Genomic DNA, 21182 nt, shown 5'->3' with positions numbered 1-21182 from the left:
AAACCATGCAGTTATTTTCTGTTCAGACGTGTGTATGTATGTGTGTGTGTTTGTTTAAATGAAAGACAGGCCTAGGGCCATATGTACATTGGGGACTTCAAGATAATTAACTGGAAGTTTTTGGTATATGCCAAACAACTGTGGTTTAGCCATAAGTAAAAAGAAGCCGACACTGAAAAGAAACACAGAAAGACAGAAAGAAAATGGGATTTGCATAACATAGATAGCAACAGCCTCTGAAAAGAAACAGGCAAGAGGGGTGAAACACTAATTGTACTGAAGTCAGTGGTACATTTCCCTTTCCTCTGCCTCAGGATAGGTTTGTATAAATAGCCGGAAGGGGCACTGAGGTGCATATAGTCATTTTTATTTTGCTCCTAGCGCATGGTCTCTATTGTGCCATTACTCTGCAAACAGCTGGTTATTCTTGGTGTGACAGATTGTAGCACTGCTAATACTGACAGTCGTCAGTGCCTTCAATCACTCGTTGCCAAGTTTTATAACTAGGACTTAAAAATACAGGAGAAAAATATAGAGGTGAATGACTATAAGCAGGTGTGTGTGGGAAGACTGTCCTGTATTTAAAAAAAAAAAAAAAACTCACTGCATTAATATGCATTTCTTCCTTTATTTTTCCCGATCTTATAGTCAAGGGTGCTAAATCTCATTAATGCAAAATGGGGAAAAATGAGAAAAAGAATTGGAGAGGGATGTTCTGAAGCAGGGTGTTTATGCTCACTGGTATTCTAGAAAAACACTGAAATAGCAGTGTAGTAGTATCTGTGTGTTTCGTTTATATGATAATGCTTACTGAGGGACTTCTCTGTGTTTGTAACTACGCTGGTATCAGTGAGCCCAATGTTCTTTAACACATTCAACCTACAGACTTCAGCATGATTGCACTGGTTTAATTGACAAAAATTTCTTTCATTGAATGAACCTGGAGAAAGATACTTGAATCATATCAAACCTTTATAAGTACCTTATATGCTGTGTAAAACTTGTGCTAACTATTGTAAGTATTGATTCATATGCCCTATTATTGCAGCTCAACAAGATAGCCTGAGGCCCTCAAACCAAGAATTTTGACTGATAATTTTTATTATAATGATGAAAATGTTTGTTTTTCCTTTAGTGACAAAGCTGTTTCTTTACAGTATGCATTTTAATTGTTAACCCTTGAAGGCAGAGCACTGATTTGCCCTTGGGCCAAATCCTGAAAATGTCACGTTTAAATGAGGCGCGCTCATTTAAAATGAGAATACTGCACCAGAGAGACTGAGTGCAGGTTTTCAGGAATAAAACCAGTCATTGTAATGCTCCATGTAAATATATGTCCAAAAAGATTAACTTGTAATAACAGAACTTTAGCATGGCTGCAGAAACTCTGAGATTAATGGGAGTGTTCAGAGCAGCAGCATCCCATAAGAGGAGCTGTGTGATGCTGCAGAAGCTCGTCCTTCCCCGCAGGGATGGGGGGCTTGCAGGGGGTTATGCCTGCGTGTGTTAGCCTTGGTATTCACACTCAGCATGGGTTGAATTAGCACCTGTAGCTGATACCTTTTGCTATCACTGATACTAGTGAAAATTAATAGCAATGAAAATGACATTTTAGTGTTTCTTGGGAGGGGCATTACCAGTCATACTTGTCTGTACAGGAATCAAAATACTAAACTGTAGCAGCAGAGCGCTATAGCAGTCTTGTGCTTTCTCCTCTCCTTCCTCTCCCTAGTAAAAACTGGTAACACATTTAGAAATGTTAGCAAGAGACCAGTTTATCAAAGGAAGACCCTCTTCACTGTACCCTGGTGACAATTTTGCATGATTCCCAAGAAGCTAAAATTCCTGAATTAATGATGCAATCAACAGGTAGCTGCAAGGCTGTGTCAGTGCCTCAGTTTGTAGGGAGATTTCCTACTTAGGAAAATCGGAATGTCTGAAGTGTCAGAACTGAGTGGCTGATGTGACAGGTTGCATTTTTCTCAAAACATGTAAAGACTCAGGTGTGTTTAGACACCTGGAAATGCAAAGAGCTGGCTAGTGGATTTTGCAACTCTTTAAGCAGAGTAGGTGTCTAATCACTGCTGACCTGACTGTCACTTCTGTGCAAGGGAAATCCTTGAGCCTGAGAGCTCTTCAAAGTATAGTGCTAAAGTGCTTGTTTCCATGGATGAGTTTGAAAGAGCATCTATCTCTATCTGTCTACTGCTTGAAGTTATTCATCTATCCATTTTGCATCATCTCATTTGTTTTGAGTGCAGAGTGTTTTGTGCAGGTTTGTCTCCTGGAGATTTTGAAGAGCAGGTAAATGACAGGGAATTAGTTGATGTGGGAACTAGTGAGGAAAGCCATCTAGAGTTACTTCATTACTTTATAATGATGAAGTGTTTTCCTTCATGTCAGTCTAGTCTACTTTTCTGCCTCTTTGCAATGTAACTGGAGGGAAATAATCCATCGCCTAAAAGGGGAATCATGTGTTATGTACAGCAAGTCATTACAAATATGCTCATGTTCTGATCTGATCATAAACATATAAATAACATTAAGCACTTGAATAGTTCCATTGCTGCTAGTTAAGCTACCCAAGACTTAGTTATAGATACTTTTATCTGCCTTGGTGGTAGAGCCTTAATTAAACTAATTATTATTATTATTACTTTTTTTTTTCTGTAGCATGTGAAATACAAGGAAAATAATAAGGATCTCCTCCTGTATTTTCCAGCAAACATTCTAGCAAAACATAAGCTAGGAAATCATCTTTCACCATAATCACATGCCATGGTCAACAGCTGTTTTTAGTGTGGTGTTTAAGGAAACCATGGTTGTGTGATTATGGTGAAGGGACACATCCATAGTCTAAGAAATGTCTGAACTGTTAAATACTATAGGCTCTGTTTCCATGTGTAAGATCAGAAAGTAGGTCTACATTTTTTTCACACTTGGCTGGTGAGTGTGGTCACCTTGATTCATATTTTTATCCCTGTATAAAGGGTGTAATTGTCAAAGGTATAGACTCAAGTATATTTAGCACATCTGAAAAGAAGGGTACAAATTTTGAAGAATTGTACAGTTAGCTGGACAGGGGCTGGAGAAAATTACTTGTACTGTGGACTTCTTATGTGGCCTTGGCATAGCCAAGCTATTTAATCTCCTCTACCTTGGTGCTGTGTTTAAAAAAAAAAAAAAAAAAAATTCCCCCCAAAACACACACAGTCTTTTCTGCCCTTGTTTGGTCTTGCTTATGTAGACTACATAGCAGTTGAAGTAGTGATCATACAGTATTACAGGAAAACACAGCACCTAGACATTGCTTCTGGGCATGGTTATAATGCAAATAATACCAACAAGAGGAGTTCAGATATGGGCTGACTGTTGTGTTTGCCCACTGAGGCACCTAAATGTGAAAAATACTTGCTAATGAAGCATGCAGTACCCTGGAGAATCCAACATATGCAGAATAAAAGTTGTCAAGAAGGTGGTGCAATATTACCATGGTTCCTGTTTCTTTAGCTTTCCTAACGAGTATCAGATATACGTGGAAGTTTTGTTACAATAAAGATGCGTGAAATAAAAACTAGTATCACGTTGCTGCATCTGGCTTAGCTTCAGAAGTGGAAATACAGTAACGGGATAGACGAAAGGGCCACCCGCTATAAAATGTGGGTGACCAGTATAAGGAGAAAACAAATCTTTAATGGATATTTATTCCAAAGGCTGTTACAAAGAAACTGCTCTCAGACTGATGTTGTGCCAAGCACAGGGGATTAAACTTTTTAACGACTTATGTTGATTAATGTCCAAGACATCCAAGAACAAAGACTAGATTCCATTACTCCACATAAAGAATATTATTTTTCAAACAAGAAAAGCGTGCTTGCAAGCATAAGTCCAGCATATATCTTAAAATGTAGCAGGAAAGAGGATAAATACAAGCCTCAGCTGCAGAATCAACTTATTGTAAGGATGGAGAACGGAATTACAGCTAATTCAGCCTTAACTGCCAGAATCCTAGGTAATTGTATGCTGACAGCTACCAGAATAGGATAATGTTCTTTTTGGCTTCATCTAGAAACTGCATGGGGTAGTCCTGTCTCTCTGGACATTTTTCTATTTTCGTACTTTCATCAAGAGATGACTGTCATGTTTTTGCTCTAGGTAGAGCACCTGGCTCTGGTTTAGATTTGGAGGGGTTTTCCCCCCCCCTCTTTCTGCTATTTCTACGGCATGAAGGGAATTAGAAGTTTTTGGGAAACCTACTGTCCTGTCCCCTCTGACTCTGTCGGTCTCGCCTGAGCATGGAAAGGGGCCTGTAAGAGCGAGAAGAGGGTGTAGTCGGAGTACAAGGTCTGCTCTGGAATGAAAGATGGTCCCTCGGTGGCTATTGCAGACTGAAGCTAGGATCAGTCCCTACTAACTCAAGGGCTGCAGACTGAAATGTAGTCTGAAGCCACCCTCTTCTTGCCTCCTGGACTGCATGTGCTCAGCGTGCTCTTCTGAGAATTGGGGCCTGGGTTTGTTTGAATTAATAGTGAAGTCATTACACTATGTAAATATGTTAGTGTTCATCTGGTTTTACTCATAAGTTATTCTTGCCTTGCTGTGTCGTTCGTGTTTTCTTGTTTGTGCAAAATGAGCTAGGAACATTTTAAAAGAAAAAAGGGTAAACAGTGTTGAAACCTTGATTGCTAGGCTATTTACCACAGGGGGAAGTTGGGTAGGCAGCTCCACTTAATCGTGTAATAAGAGCATGATGATTTTTTAATGACACAGTTAGGGTCCCTTCCCTGTCATCTTCAGCCTCCTTCAAGTAAAGTGTGATGATTTTCCTTAATAGCCTACTGTTACAATTTTGCTTTTACTGTCACTGAGGAATTAGCTGAGCAGAAAGCAGTATGACTAACCACTTTGCAGAGGCTGCCTGTGCCCTCCAGGGGCTGTTACCCAAGCCCTTCCCCCAGGACAGCTGCTTTTACAGGTGGTCCCACTAGATGAGCACTGTGTGCTTCTCACACAAGCAGATCTACTCCTACAGTGAGTGGGGATTACAAGCAGTGATCCTGTATTGCAATTCTTCCTGTCGTTACGCAGATGAAAACTCCACACTGCATTATCAAGCATTATTGACTTGTCCTGTTTTTCAGGCTCACTCACGCAGACCCAAATGTAAGAACTGAAGAAACCTCACCATATTTTTTTCTTCTTCCTTTTTTTTTAAAACCCATGAGCATTTGTGGCCAGGTGTCTGAATTCTGTGGTTCACGCAACAGGAGAGTGAGAGCCTGCGCAGGCGCCAGCGCTGGTTGCTTGGTCGGATACTAAAGCTAGGCAGACTCATTACTGACGTGTGCTTTCCATTCTCCGTAGGTGCTTTGGAGCTTGAGATTCAGGACTCGCCCCTCTTAATTCGCCAGCAGTGTTACAGTCGCACGCGTTACGTCGCAGAGAGCGCCGTGTAGAGCAGGAGGGGACAGAGGGGAAGGTGTTTCGAATTGGAGGTGACAGTGGTGGTTTCTGATGCACAGAAAAAAACTGGGGATCGAAAGAGGCCTATTAACCAGGTGTTCTCAAATAAATGACCATCAGGGAGACAGACAATAATGCTGATGTTCAGTAACAACGTAAGATTGCGGGCAGCAGTCTGCTGAGGTAGAGTGCAGTTCCTCCCTCTCAGGCATACTGCATCTGGCTGTCTCCAGCTGACATTAATTCATGTTTTCAGGGCGATCCTTTAACAAACGAGGGCCAGAGAAATTGCATTTTGAAAAATGATGTCTGGTATGCTGTGCATTTTGCTATGCGAAGTGTGTTCTGTGAGGAATGGCAAGGAGTCATTTCCAGGGTGAGGACTGCAAACACTGCACGAATTTTTATAACCTGGAAGCGTTCTCAGTGTGTGAAATCCAGGCACTGTAGTGGACAAAGGGAGTTTTTGCACTGACTTCAACAGGGCAGGATTTCACCCAGTTGGTTTGCTTTCTCTAGATTATGTGAAAGTTTGGAAGGAAGATTATTTCTTTGGTAGCTGTGTTACAGAAGGTGAAGCTGTCATCTCAGCTTTCTTGCTGAATGCATGCTTGCAGACATTGTTCCAAATAAAAGCTACATACTGAAAATGCATCATGATTTGGGGACGTTCACACCCAGGTGTTAGAGCAGTGACTTATTGCCAGTTCCCAGCAATGTTATTAAACTCCTAACCACAATGTGTGAGTATCTACCTGTGGTTTAATGTCTGGTGCTTTGTGTGCCATAGGATCTGCTAGTTGTTTCCATCTGGGTAATATTCTTAGATGAATAAAAAAGACATACTTCTAGAGTTAATAGATCCAGAGGGAAAACTGTTTTTGGCAACCCACTGTTCATCCATCGCAGTAAACATGCTGATCAAAAAGCCAGAAGGATCTTACTCTGGAACAGATGATAAATAGCCAATTAGAGGCAAAACTAAAAAGCAAAACCATCAGAAAAGGGGTGGGGAAAAGGCAGAGATAAAAGGACAAGAGCAGTCTGCTGAAAAGGCTGGACATAGAACAAAGTGCATGTTAACAGACCTTTATTCTTCGAGCAGTCTTTGGTGACGCATTCAAAAATGACATAAAATCAAGACCTAGAGGCTTCCTGTCACATTCATTTAGTACTACATTGTTGACTTCAAAGATGACCTAACGTTGTTTTGATGCTCTCTGTTGTAATGCTGCTGCTGATAGATCACCAGACAATGTGAATCATACGTATTGAGACAAAGCCCATAAAATCTGGGGTCAAAATGACTGTTCCCCAAACTTCTGAACCTTCTTTAATAATGTCTTTTTTAAGGTATAAGTTTTATGGAGCAGGAAGTCTCCTTCAAAATCAAGGTTGGTGTTTGGAGTGTAGGAGGCTCATGGTTTCTCCGAGTGTTGAAAAGGAAGCACTGCTATGTAATCCCATGGTCACGACGTAAAGAAGGGGCACCTATGTAAGCAGAATATGCACAGCGCAGGAAACAGTTTCCTTCGAAATGGCAGGATTCAGCAGAGTGATGCCAGTTTGAATCTAAGGTTGATAATTTGCCATAAATGTGTGATGTAAAAAAGGGAGATCTGTAGCTGTGCTTCCTGGGAAGCTATGAGATAGATATATACTAAGTCCGGGTGATGGTTTTACACTATTTGGTGGCAATACATGGCTGCCTGTATTTTGGGCATAGTGTGCTGGCCTTCAAGTCATTTGGAAATATAATTCATTCTGGGTCTTACCTGGGTGGGGATGTAGAGAGAATTAATCTGAATTAATTTATAAAGTGTGTTAAATTAGCTGCCTTATACCTATGAGTGAACACTTCATAGCTGATGTAAAATGCACTAAATTAAGGGTAATTTAATTCAAATGTATCTGCATAGGAATGTAACTGATCCACTTTAAATTTACATTTCTGTGAATTTAGAGTAATTTAAGTTAGGCTTGCAGTCGCTCAGATTACCTTCTCCAGGTGTCCTCCAGAAGCCGAGTTCTATTTGAACAAACCCTATTTTACCTCCTTCCAAGAGGACACAAAGTGGAGGTAGCTCTGTAAGAAAAGGTGTTGAATTATAAGCTACTGAATAAGAGGAGATACAGTTGTGCTGGAAACCTAAAATACTAGTCAAAACCCACAGTGTGGCCAGGAGATCACACAGGGTAGCTAGTTCTGTTTATTTTCTGGCATTTGATTCTTCTTCCTCCCTCGGACCCTGCGGAGGCTCTGCGCAGCCAGCAGCTCCTCTAGGTCCTGCAGCCACACGCCCCCTTTGAGTGCAGGTGCCCAGGGCAAGGCCATGTCATTTGGAGGATAGGAAGTTGTTTTTCACAGCATTTTTGTTAGGATGAGGAAAGCCTGAGTCAGTACCCATGTGGTTCCTGCAGGCTGTCGGTTCAGAGAGACCTCACTAAGATTTGTTTTTTGGTTGTTAAGATCTGAGTTTTCTTTGGCTCTAGCAAACCATGAAAGCTGGACTACTGCATGTTTTAAAAATGTTTTTCCCCTGGTGGTCTAGCAGTGGATTGAGTATTACTTTCAAACATGAGTATTTATTGTCTTAATAATGCAGGCTTCTGGGGCCATTAGCCACACATTTTAGAGGCATATTCTTTGGAGGTTACAATATACGTATCCACAATGTAGCGCTATGTGACTCTGCAAATCTGACCTCATGAACAGCTGTAGTGTTTTAAGTTGAAGAGCTAAAGGTAAGTTATTGCTAGAAGAAAGTACCTGTGCCTAATCTAGTGGCAGAAAATGATGCTTTTCTCACCAAGTCTGGCAGTGAAGTGGGTCAGAGATGTATTATTTTAACAAGGAGGAGGCTCAGTAAGAAAATTTTAAATTGTTAAGCTTGACATGGCAGCGGAATGGAATATATCTGCTTCGTTGTAACTACTGAGAGTTTTGCTTTCAGGAAGGGTCTGTGCTGCAGCAGTCGCTGAGAGTTGAGAGTTTCTGATGAGATCAGGCTGAGACAGAATCCCTGTCTGGAGCTGTTTGGGAGCACAGCATGATTTCCTCCGTGGGATAAATTAACTAGGGCTTTCTGCTTGCACACAGTGAGAGCCCTCGCTATCATCTGTGCTTGTGTTGAGCTAAGAATAGAAAAAAGCAACATCAGCAGTGCTGTGGGAAAACTGCATTGCTCCAGATGGCTCCTGATAAGCTCTTTTCTCATTTGGGATTAAAAACAAAATAGTAGTAAATGATAGTCATTTCCCATTCACATCTTATTTTACATGTTTACTTAGCAGCTAAAACAAAGCTAGGCAAAATCTGTCAGTTAGCCATGGGTTTGTCTGAAAACATTTGGGAAACTATGAGAAATTGGTCTAACCTTTTAACTACCTTGCAGGAAAAAAGCAGCATCTTTTCAGGAACAGTTAAAGAAAAAGCAACTTTGCCTTTTTTTCTTTTTGTTTGCTTTGTTTTGTCTAATTCATGTGGTACTGAATGAAGGGCTCTTACACCCATTGCTGCAACAGTCTCTGTCCTGCGAGGTCACGTTAGGGCTTCTCATTGAGCTTCACAGAGAGGATCTTCGTTCTATCTCCAAAAGAGGCAAGCAGGAGAAATCCCATGTGTGATACAGTCATCTAGCTCTACAGGCCACACGTTGCATTCAGCTGTCCTATCAATGTTGCTCTGCTAAAGACCAAAACAATTTTGAGGTCCCAGCTCAGCATCAGGCCCAACTGAGGAGTCAAACAATGACTTGCATTCTTTGTAATTATTCTTGACATTGGGCTATTTGGTTAAAGCGTATGTTTGCATTTCCTAATTTGTTGGCATGCTTTTACTTTGGATTAACTAATTCTTCAGAGAGAGAGAAGAGCAAAAACAGACCTGGCACCCCTGTGGCTATTTCATATGTTTGCTCTATGGGAACCAACTCCTTTCTCAGAAAGACAGATCTGTCCTGTCCACAGCAGGATGGAAGTAGAAGCTCTCACCATGGTCGAGGCAGTTGGTTGCTTCATTGGGCCTGGTAGCTGTGAAACATTAAGCGACCTGCACAGGTTAAGCAACCTCTCATGTGCTCCTTTTCTTGCAGATTCAGCTTTGCAATATGAAATGTGCTTGTAAGGTTGAAAGGGCAGTGAAACAGTTGACTTAGTAAGTGTAGACCTGTTACTCCTGTTGTATGTGAGGACTCGCATTTTAGGTGGTCCCTCCCGTCAATTCTTTATACAAATTGCCATGGGAGCTACTGGCCATCTAAGCATTAATCTAGATGTTCTGTTGTTGATGCTTTCTTTTTGGGTGCAGGGACCTTGTTTGAACCCAGCCAAATAGGGTGTGATGTCCAGTTTCTCTCACTCATATGTAGGAATTGTGAATTTTTATTAATCAACTTTTCCAAGATTTGGTAAGAGACTGGTAGTAGAGTCTGGAGTAGTGTTCCTTCACATTTTGTAAAGGAAAATACTCTTCTAATCTGTGATGCTGTCCATCAGTGATGTTTTTTTCTTCTCTGTGATCCTTCTTGTGGCTGTGAAGGAGCAATTACTTGAGGCCTTCTGACAGTGCTGGGAACAACCTGACTTCTTACCATTTGCTGAATTCCTTTTGTATAGGTGTTACTTAGTACTTTGCAGTGTTGTTGCAACTGGAAGTGCTCCAACAGGATAGGAAAAATAGGTAATCTGCTGAAGGAGAAACAGCCTGAGGCATGCTTGCTTGCCTGGCATGTAAAAAAAACCTGCATTTTCTTAAAATTACTTTAGTCAGTATGGCCAGTATGGAATTCTTTCTTTTTCATTGTAGCTGGTCTCTGCTGCATGAGCCAGCGGAAGGCAGGTAGCATGTATAGCATATGTCTGGTGGTGCTGAGCTTCTCTAATGGGCGGTAGGCTACGGTATGTAGGTTTGGGTATCCCTCAATGTGTTATGGTTCAATTCTTTTTTTTATTGTGAGCAGTGTGGCCTGCTCAGCTAATGCAAAGCAAAGGAGAGACATGGGAACTGATGACACTTGTGTCACCTTTGGCTGTTGCCATCATTCTTCTGGAGCATTAGAAACCAGGATATAAGCTGAAGAGACTGTTGGTGCCCAGTAGCTACATGACAGAACTAGTGCAAGGCAGCCCCAAGCAGTTGCTTAATCTCCTGCTGGTGTGTGTGGTGTATAATTAATTCTGGGAGGCCTTATGTGAGGGAGTCCCATAACCTTAGCTTTTACAGGCCATAGATTAATCCTTTATGCAAAGAGAGAAGGAATCCTGATGGAGAATGTAAAATCAGCACGTAATTCCTCTGAACAACTGGGTGGGATGAGAGGGAAGAGGCAGGAGAAGCAGCTGCTGTCAGCTGAGGGCAAAGAGCGGGCCAGAGCTCACCTCCTAGCGTGCTTGCAGAGGGCTGCTGCAGCAAGCTGTATGCTCAGCTTGGCCTTCTGGCAAGCCAGCCGGTGGGAGGACTCTTCTGGGGGCAAAAGCAAGGAGGTGAGGGAACACCACGTCAGCCTGGGGGCTCAGCTAGCAGCGATGCTCCTCTGTGTCCCACCGTGACGGCTTAGGTGCAGGCGACTGTAACAAAGATCATCAGAGCAACTGAACTAGTGGCTAGGACTGCATGTGCTGGATGAGTGCTGACACAGCTAAGGTAAAAATGCCGGTTGCTCTTTCTGCTTCCCTCTGGCAGAGTTAGCTAGTAGAGTGTGGAGCAGCTCCAACATAAAATCAAGAGAGACATCATAATACGAGTAAATGAAAGCCGAGTGACTGAGATACTGGCTGGGAGTATGGTCTTCAAGCATCTGCTTGAGGTGAAGCTGAAGTTTAAACCCTTATCTGCCACCGCTCAGTAAAGTGTGCCTGCCATCAGATTATTCACTCTACAGCGCATTAGAGCATCTTTCTCATTGCCCTGCTGGCGTGCTTCTGCACTGTGTTTTATAGTGCCAGGCAGAGAGATTTGGGCTGATTGACTCCATAGCATGATGGTCTGCTTGGTATTCCAGCCTGCGGTGCGACTCCTTGGTTCAGAGTATCATACAAAATATGCAAGAGAGTAAATCACTCCAGCAAAAATATCCAGAAAGCCATAAAAAAAAAAGTGCTGCATAGATCTCCTCTGCCAACAGGGGTTGACAAAGCTAGAAATAAAACCTTATGCCTGTGCACTGCTAAAATCAAGTGAGTGACTTAGCCATTAAACAGTTGGTCCCCTCCTTAGTCTGCAAAGTTAAGGCAAGGTGAAAGACCCAGTAGTAGTCCAGAAGGACTTGTTCAACTACTTAAAAAACAAAAACAAAAAAACCCCACCAACAACAACTTTCCTCCTTAGTGTCTTCATCATTTTCCTTGAGTATTTTATAGAAACGCTCTTGGCATTCTGAGTATAAATTCAGGAAGGGTAGGAATGGAGAGTCATATTCTCTCTCGCTCAAAAAAAGTTAACATTTACATGTTTCTGTGACTTGACTGGCAAAGGTTAGTCTTGGTGGACTGACCCAGGGAACACCATGGCATAGAATGCCCAACGCTTATTTAAATATCTAGTTTGAATCTTCCAATATTGCATAAAATCAAATACATTTTTGCTGTACATTTTTTGGGCCCTCACAATCCACAGAATGGAATGACTTGAGAGAAAAGCGCTCAGCAAACAATGCTTGGAACTGGACAACACAGTCTGCAAATGCAGCTCATTATCATGGGCAAAGCTAGTTTACTCCATGCTACTAGTGATCTGATGGCCTGTAATGTGGGGGTGAAAAAATTAAATAAGATTGCTTAAATGCAGCTTCAGGGAGTGCTACATATTTTATCTCAATTTCATCTGGTTTCCCATAATACCAAAGCTGTGTTTAGTGGATAGAGATTTACGACCAGACAGTGATACATATAGCTGAAGAATGTGAAAGGATGATTTGCCTTGTAGAACTGGTTATTGTTGCTGGGGAAGTAGAGGCTGATTTACAGCTTGCTTTTTCCTTATCCATCTGGGACTGATTTGTATCTGTATGTTGTATGTAGGAGATGTTCTCTGCAATTCTCTAAACGTAAAGACTGTGTTTTAGGCACTCCGTGGTGCAGGAGGTTCTGAACACCTTAAGTCATGCATAGCCAATCGCTAGGAAATACAGTCTAGCCTTATTTATTATGTGGATAGCATACATTTTTATATGCATGTCTTCTTTATCCTGTATTTTAAAGTATGTGTGTGTATATATATATATAGAGAGAGAGAGAGAGAGAGATTGGGTCAGCTACTGCTGACATCAGGACATCATGTACTTATATATTTTTTTCCCCTTCTGTTAGCTGAAGCTATGTAAACACTAACCTTTTTTTTTTTCTTTTTTCTGTTTTAATACTGAACACGGTGTAGAGATAAAATTACTTTGCTGGAGGCAGGAGTTATTCCAATGAATATCTTGTGACTCAGAGACAGATAGAAGGATATATATACATTTTTGCTTCAAGCTGCCTGTGATTGGTAACTAGGGTATCAAGTGGATGGTGGTTTTAGAAGAAACATCAAGGCAATTGATGGCATCAGGTATTCACAAGAGGCTTTTCATGTAGCTGGCTGGTAGCTGTGGTCTTTTGAGGTTTCACACGGATTTGCCAGTTCTTGTCAGAGCTACACACAAGACAGCCTGAGTTGTGGATATGCTGCAGTCATTTGTCTGAAGTAGCTGAATGTTTTGGCTTATTTTTGCATTTCAAAAGCATCATCTCTATTTGGGATGGGGCTCTAGGGTAGGACTAGAGGCTGAGTTATGTCGCTTGCCTTGGTGATTTTTAATGTCAAAAAGTCTTTTGCTACTTTCATTTTTAGAGACAGAGGTGAGAGTTGGCGATTAGGTGCATATCTTAAGTATCTTTTAAATATCATTCAGCCTAAAAAGCCAAAAATAAAATGGAGATTACATGTGGTATGTGAGTGCATTCATTAGCACCACTCTGGATCAGAGAACTCTTCTTCTTAAGCTATTTGCAGGACTGAAAGAAAACTGCAGGTAGGCTTTTTCTGACGAGTTGCAGGTGTATACCACATGCCCATATTGGGAAAAAAAGATGTGCTTGTGAAGGTCTTGATGACAGACAAGGGTCTAAGCTGCCTTCATCTCCAGGTTTTAGCTAGTTCATCTGTTTTTTATTTGCATTCCCCTCAGTATAACTATGTACAAGTCTATATAAAGTCCTTTTCTCTGTTGCAAGGTATCTAGTTGAGTGAGGTCCCATTTAAGTCAGAGGAAACTTACCCTTTATAATTATATTTTGTTACTCATTATTAATTATTTCTTGCTATAAAGAATGAGTGAAAGCAGTGGTGAGGTTGAGGGAGAGCAGTTCATCTAGTTCTGATGTGCCAGAATACACTTATTCCTTAAGAGTACCACACAGGTGAGTGTTTGCATTTTTCTCTTATCACTGCTCCTACCTAAAAGATCTGCCTTTCTTGGATGATTGAGAAGGAAGTTGAGATTGCTTGTTTTTATTATCAGGTCTCTTGTTTCTTCTGCAGTTCTCAACAGAATGGCACAAAAAAGAAACAAGTTCTTCATCCAGAACAACATTTTTATAACAGATTCTCAACTCAAAGCTTTTCTTTTCTGAGAACAATATAATCAAGGCTTGATTTTTAAGATACTAAAAAACTAATCATTCTAAATTGAAAATTAGTCAATTGAGCTTTTGTTTGTGGTAAGCAAATAATTTTAAGAGTTGCTTTGAAAACAGTAAAAGCAATGCTTTGATTCATTAAAATTGCTGGATAAAATTAGTTGAGAAAGTGTAAACAACATTTTCCAGAGAGCACTCTAAATTTATTTTCATCTTTTTATCTAAACAAATTCCTCAAGTATAATTTTGAGGAATGGAAAAAATCTATGATTAATTTAGTAGGCACTAAAATTAGATGCAGACAGGGAACATGGTTGTAACTCTGTGGGAGTCAGCAAAAGGATCCTGGAATATGGCCGTGTCATTATGTTGCTCCAAACCATCATGTCTTGTTGTCTTTAAAGAATGAACTTCTCTTAATCTCCCCTTAGGGGAGAGTATAGTGTTTTCACCAATCCCCCCACCCCCTTTTTTTTTAAAGTTGGTTTTCCTGTAAGATAATGCTGGTTTTGATTAATATAGGAGAACTGTACAAGTGTCTCTTTGCTTGCAGGGAGTAAATAAGCAAGAGAGTTTGCGCTGTACACTATGCTCTGTGCCACATATCATGGGAATGTTGCTTAGCAGGTGGCAAATTATGCTAAGGCCGTAAGTGAAGTAAAAGTTATTCAGGGGAACTGCTGATCAGTGATGTTTGGTTGCTTTCAGAGAGTCCAACTGGTGCAGGTCAGTGGGGCGCAACTGCAAAGGAGCTTGTAGCAATATGGTATAAACGTTCACTATATGACCAGAACTTACTATCCATCAATGTGTTCGACAGCTCTCAAAGAAAAAGGCCTGCTTGGAGTTCGGACGCAAATTTAAATGCTACCTATTGCAGAGTGTGTTTCAGGACTTTTTATGGACTGCGAAAAGTTTTCTGCCTCCGTTTGTTCTTCACTTCATACTTTTAAGCTCTCGACTGTGAACCAGAGGCCTACATATCTTGGAGTCCACAAAAATACAAGTTCTCTTGTGCCAAAATATGTTTGAGGCAAGGAAAGATAGATACAACCACCTCTCTCATGGTTTTATCTCCCTGATTCTTTAGGCTGATACAGCTTTGCCAGCAACTTGAGCCTAAGGGCTGCTCTATGGCATCAGGGCTGGCTAAAGTTACTGTTATCTGCTGGCTCGGAAGTGCTGTGAGGCATTCCTACCTGCATCTCCTGGCCCCAATGAATGGTCTCTCACCTGTAGGTTTTCTTTGTTTGGTTTCTTAGAAATGTGCTGTGTACAAAGGACCGCTTCACTGTAAACCTTTCCTTTTACCCACCAGGCCTATCCTTGCACCAACGATAAAGAATGTGAAGTTGGGCGATACTGTCACAGTCCTCATCAAGCAACATCTGCGTGCATGATATGCAGGAGGAGGAAGAAGCGTTGCCACAGAGATGGCATGTGCTGCCCTGGGAATCGCTGCAATAACGGTACTTCAGCCTTTTCTTGCTTTCTCTCCGTAAAATGAGCAATTTAATATTACTGAAAATACATTTATTTCTCTGTATGTTCTTAGCAAAGGTATTTATTCCTGGGTGACTGTACTTCCTTTTCTAAATCAAGTGAAAAACCATTCAAATACTGAAAACAGTATTAGCTATATGTGTCACCTGTCCTGGCACTTTTTCCTTGAAGCAGAAAAGATTCTGGATGAACTTACACTCCTAGAAGAAGATAAAGCCTGGTTTTCAAAACTGCATAGGAAAGCAGTCTAATCTGTGACTCCATTTTAGACTGTATGTCTGTATGTAGCTGAAAACAGGCAGCTGTATGCTGACCTAGCCAAACAGAAATAAAAGCCATTTGAGAGTAAAATCAGACTGACTGGATTCATGAGTGTATTAATACAGGATTGGGGGTGCCATACTTGGCACGGGATGGGAGGGGACGGAAGGCGAGGAGAGAAAAGAGGGGGAAAAGAGAGAAAGAGCTGCAACGGTCCCGCAGAAGTCAGAATCTGACAGCCATGCCAGGTGAAAGGCTATTGAATCTCTTGTGTTCCCCTGTTCCCCCCTCCTCCTCCTTTTCCTCCCTGAAGTAATTCCATGTCTGAATACATGAAATTATGGTTTAAACTACTCCAGTGTCTTGCACTGTAGGTAGTATTTTCTTGTGTATCTTTAACACATTTTCCCACTTCATTTTCTTTAAGTGTATTACTGTCTAAGTCATATGTACCACTAGATTTCCTCTTCTGTTGGGACTGGGAAGCATCTGATGTCACCAACTGAAATCACGTATCTTTTCAAGCACTACATTAAATGTTGTTTGATCTGCTGATAGACCACAGAGAACCCATATTTTTCAGGAAGCAAAAGAGACTTAATGAATCCGTGAACTACTGAAATCACTCCTTGGCGATTTATAACCTTACTGTTTGTATTCCCATACTGTATAAGGAAGTCGCATGTGGAGACTGGAGCAGGACATTTCAGAGGCAGTCTCCAGCTGCTTAGACTTTAAAAGCAGCACAACAGGGAATCTGAGGAGAAGCACAGTTATGGTGCAGTTAGGTGCCTGGGATCAGTGACCGAGCTGTAATTAGAAATGAGAGGACCTGAGGGCTGAGTCCAGCACCCTCGCACTTTCATGGTCCCCATCCTCATCTGAGTGTGCCTTTCAGCTGCTTTTCCTCTTGTTCAAATCTATGACTGACTGACTTTTCCTTGCAGGTATTTGCATACCAGTAACTGAAAGCATCCTCACACCTCACATCCCTGCTCTAGAAGGGCCACGCAACAAGAAGAATGGTCATTACGCTAGCAAGGATTTGGGATGGCAAAATTTAGGGAGGCCGCAGTCCAAGCTGTCGCACATAAAAGGTAAGATCATCTTTGCAGTATACTGCTTTGTTCCTTCATGTTATGAAGCCAAGATACAGCAATGCAAACCAGAAATACACAGTAATTTCATGGGAATTTAGGGAGGTTGTGAATGGCCATGCTCATGAATCCATCTTGAGAGTTCAGAGCATGGCTCAAAACTGGTGTAACATCTGCCAACAATTCCTGTGCTTGGACTAGTGTTTGCTTTCTTTTCTGTAGTAAAGGTGGAGTGAAAATTTATTTTTCAATTGTGCAAAATTACACCCATCCTCCCCTTGTAGCAATCATGTAGTTATGCACTTGTCGTTTTACTTACAAACCTGTAACTGAAATGCTTCTTATTAAGTCTTATGGCAGGTCTTATCAGTTTCCCTCTTGAACCTTCCTACATTCATCTCTTCCATTGCGTTTACGTCCTTCAAATAGCTACAGATGGGCATGTCATCTCTGTTTTTTCTGAGCTTCATTTGCATCCCTTTGCACTGAATCTGTGCTTTCACTCTTTCCCATGAGCTGAAATAGTTTGGTTGCTCTTTTTAGGACACGAAGGAGACCCCTGCCTACGGTCATCGGATTGTATTGAGGGACACTGCTGTGCTCGCCATTTCTGGACCAAAATCTGCAAGCCTGTATTGCATCAGGGAGAGGTATGCACCAAACAGCGCAAGAAAGGCTCCCATGGACTGGAGATCTTCCAACGATGTGACTGTGCTAAAGGGCTGTCTTGCAAAGTATGGAAGGATGCAACCTCCTCTTCTAAATCAAGACTTCACGTGTGTCAGAAAATCTGAATGAGGTTTGGGAAGATGTTACTAAGTGACTGCGGTTTTATGTATTTCAGGTATTACAGCATGGTGGGAAATGAGGACTGCAAATGAAAACAGAATGCTAAAGTAACAATTAGGTAGGAGTAGAAGTCACACCAAATGCATTTCTTTTCAAGCCTGTGGTAAATGCAAGTGCAGCTGAAGTTTTCTCATTATGCAGCTCTTCTGTAAATAATGTCAGCAGTTTGTGGGAAATGCTAGTATGCAAACAAGTACAGTGGAAATTAGTGCCACTTACCTTGCAGTGTTGTCCCGTGATGTTTCAGGGGTTCAGTGTTAGGGCTGCGGTGTGTTTCCAGCATGGCAATGACTGCTCAATAAATTATATACATTGCTACATTGTACTCCCAAATGAAGCAGTGCTTGCCAGGAAGACTTGTCTGTCAACACATTATCGGTTACTAAAATACTACACATTGCAGGTGTGAGAGATGGAAATAAAGTTACTGTGAATGTCCACACACCTTTGTTGTTCAGGGCTGATACTTCAGCAAGAGAGCACTCCTGCAGGACAAGAGTGCTAAATTTTGCAGGCCCTCATGGAAGAGATGAAAAGTTGCCATCTCCTGATTTCAAGAGAGCAGCCGTTTCTCTAATCAGGAGCATTTAAACAGGGTTTTGTTTCCTATATATAGGTAAACTGAAATGCTTTATGTAGTTCAATGTCATAGTATGGCACTTAATCGCTTGTATTTGTCTTGGTTTACTGCTAGCATACATTGGCTTGAACAGATGAGGCAAATATGCGAATGCTGAATCCAGAATTATATACAGGCAGTTGCTCATTAGTCCTAAATATACTTTCTTTGTCAAAACATACTTGCATTATAGATATTTCCAAAAGAGAGAGTGGAGTGTTGATGAAATACTTGAAGAGCTATAAAGTTGTACCACTGTTGCTGTTGTAACAGGTGATGTAGGCACCCATTGGGGGGTTTAGACTGTACTGCTACAAACTCAGAAGTTTTACTTTCTAATAGTAGCAATTGGCTAGCGTTTGCTGATACTGCCAAATATGATTGCACTTCACAGAAGCATAAATGGATTTGTCCCTTAGAGGCAGCAAAGAAAGAGGCGCTGGCTCTTGTGAGCACCTCCTCTCCTGCACAAAAGGATGCAAGAAGACAGTACAACCACAAACGACTTGGCATAAACATCCTGTGATGTCTCAGTGTACTAGCCTCCAGCATGTATGCAACCTGAACTTGGTCCCTTCTCAGACTGGGCTATTCTGCCAGGAATGATGGAATTACATTGACTACGAAACAGTTAACGAATCTACGTTGTTCATGTACTGATTTAAAAAAAAAAAAAAAAAAAGGACAGTCTCCATCCTTTGACTTCTCACACAGGTCTTCTAAAATTTTTTTCACTTTACTTATTTGCAAATACTCCTTTGTACAGACATTGGTAAACAGATTGCTATTTCTTTAAAGAAGTCTGATTCTATGACTGACCTCCTGCTAACCTATAATTACTCATTTATAATTACCCATTTTCATGTTTTGTAATACAAGAGACTTTTCTGTTTAATCAGCTCTGAGCGAGCTGGGTACAGCAGTATGTAGTTTTTAAGGCCAGATCACCCATACCTAAGACACCTTTTCCCCCTGATATATGTTTCCATCAGTGGTTGTTTTAAAACTATAGGTTTTATATACCACCTGACTTAGATTTCCTAAGTAGAACACGGACCTGAGCTATACTGGCTTTACCTTTCATAGGAGTCTAAATAAGAGAAATTCACAAGCCTTCTTCCCTATTGGAATTGGTTTTTACTGTTTTAAAGGGACTGCTCAGAGCGGGTCCTCTATTCTTTAATGGTCTCAGTCAGACTTTAATCTCAGAGTCCTATCGGTGCAACTCTGGTTATTTCACAGGAGCTTTTCCAGAGTAACTGAAGCAGGAATAAGGCTCAGAAATAGCATAACTCAAGATACTTCAAACAAACAAACAAAAAAACCCACAGGAGTCAATTCTGCAAGTGTTATTTACACTGATACAGTACATACTCAGCAGAGTAGCTTGATTGTCTTCATTGGGACTGTGCATTCAAGTAAATGATACCCAGCGTGAGCAGGTGGGTGGAAGGGTTGCAGAAATGGCCTCTCAGCAATTTTTAGCTCTTCCTGTCCTCAGCCTACCTGCCTTCTCCTCTCACAAAGCTTAGTTATTTGGGATAATTTATTTACAGGAAATGTTTAACAAGATGTATTTTCTTATAGAGATATTTCTTACAAAAAGCTTTGTAGCAGAATATATTTGCAGCCTGTTTACTTTAATGTAGAAAAATGTATAATAAGATTAAATATATTAAATGTTGCTTCCTATTCCTCCCTAAATATTTTACCCATATTTCTTACCTGCTGCTTAAGAGTAAGTTTTTCCTGGAAGGATATGCACATCTATGGAAAAAAACACACATATACTTTAGTTGTACAAGATCATACTTGTGTTTCAAAGAACTATGTAAGCTGAGTTTTGGTAAAAACACATGAAGCTCATCTCAAAAATCTCTATGTGTCATTTCTACAAAGCTGACTTAAGTGGCAACTATCTCTTTGCATCTCTTGGGAGAATTTACATCCAAGCTTTCAAGAATAAGTTTTGAAAATAACACAGCTGGATGCATAATGTTCAGTCTAGTAACTTAAATAAGAAAGAAATTGGGACACATTCCCTGGATGCGCAACACTTGGCAAAGCTAGTATTTAAATTGCATGGCATTTTGTTACAACTGAACCTATTACCACTAGAAATTGCTAATAAAAACAGCTGAGTTCTGATCCCAATAAAACCCATGCAGATCTCGATGAATATTGCAAAATAACATTTGTGGTTATTGAGCAACGGTCTCAGTGTGTTCGTTGCTTGCTTCTGGGAAGCCTCTGCCCAAACAGATGCGCAGTTGGAGAATGGAAGGGCCCCCCCTTAGCACAAGTGTTTGTACAAAATGAAAAGGTTTTGCTACCATTATTTACAATATTTGGTGTGTAGTCCTTTTTGAAGAGTGTAACACTTTTAAATGACACTAATAAATTTGTGAGCACTTCAGCTCCCAATGACTTCAACAGGGCTTGAGCCTGCCAAAGTCTTCAGAGATTTACTCTGGAAAAAAAACCCTACAGACAATTCTTTACGCACCACAAATACTAAGCAATGTAGCTGAACTGAATAGCATGCAAGCAGTTCACAAGCCTGAAGTTTGATTGTATAGACACCACTCAGTATTTTGGAGAAATATACATTAGTTTGTGAATATTTGAAGGTAAAGAACAGCTAAATTTGGGGATAACTGCTTTTACTCACTGTTTCATTCATCAAAGAAGTGATTTTTTTGGGGGGGGGCTCAGTGACATGTCAGAAATCTGCTGTCATTGCAGAAGTACTAAAGAGATTGCTAAGCAATTAA

At 40.9% G+C, this 21182-nt stretch overlaps 1 protein-coding gene and 1 long non-coding RNA gene across 3 annotated transcripts in view; one reads left to right on the top strand and one right to left on the bottom strand.

Annotated features, from left to right (window-relative positions):
- DKK2 (dickkopf WNT signaling pathway inhibitor 2) overlaps nucleotides 1-20824 on the top strand; it is a 47791-nt gene extending 26967 nt beyond the window's left edge. Inside the window, exons 2-5 of one of the 2 annotated variants that reach the window (XR_003260504.2) lie at nucleotides 15398-15548; nucleotides 16791-16940; nucleotides 17484-17784; nucleotides 18803-20824. Coding sequence is in view for 1 of the 2 variants with exons in the window: in XM_026108718.2 (XP_025964503.2) it covers nucleotides 15398-15548; nucleotides 16791-16940; nucleotides 17484-17734 (552 nt within the window). In the remaining variant the exon portion in view is untranslated. Of the gene's footprint in view, nucleotides 1-15397; nucleotides 15549-16790; nucleotides 16941-17483 lie in introns of both variants that reach the window. The other variant, XM_026108718.2, reaches the window with a different exon arrangement.
- Nucleotides 1-21182, bottom strand: part of LOC112988340 (uncharacterized) — a 99401-nt gene that overhangs the window by 39097 nt on the left and 39122 nt on the right. The window contains exons 6-7 of the long non-coding RNA XR_010388914.1: nucleotides 20134-20175; nucleotides 5186-6408 (exon numbers count right to left, since the gene is read on the bottom strand). This is a non-coding gene — a long non-coding RNA (uncharacterized LOC112988340). The remainder of the gene's footprint in view (nucleotides 1-5185; nucleotides 6409-20133; nucleotides 20176-21182) is intronic.

Source organism: Dromaius novaehollandiae, chromosome 4 (genome assembly GCF_036370855.1).
Source record: "Dromaius novaehollandiae isolate bDroNov1 chromosome 4, bDroNov1.hap1, whole genome shotgun sequence".
NCBI lineage: Eukaryota > Metazoa > Chordata > Aves > Casuariiformes > Dromaiidae > Dromaius > Dromaius novaehollandiae.
The sequence above is the reverse complement of the archived record's forward strand: the minus strand, read 5'-3'. Positions and strand labels throughout refer to the sequence as shown.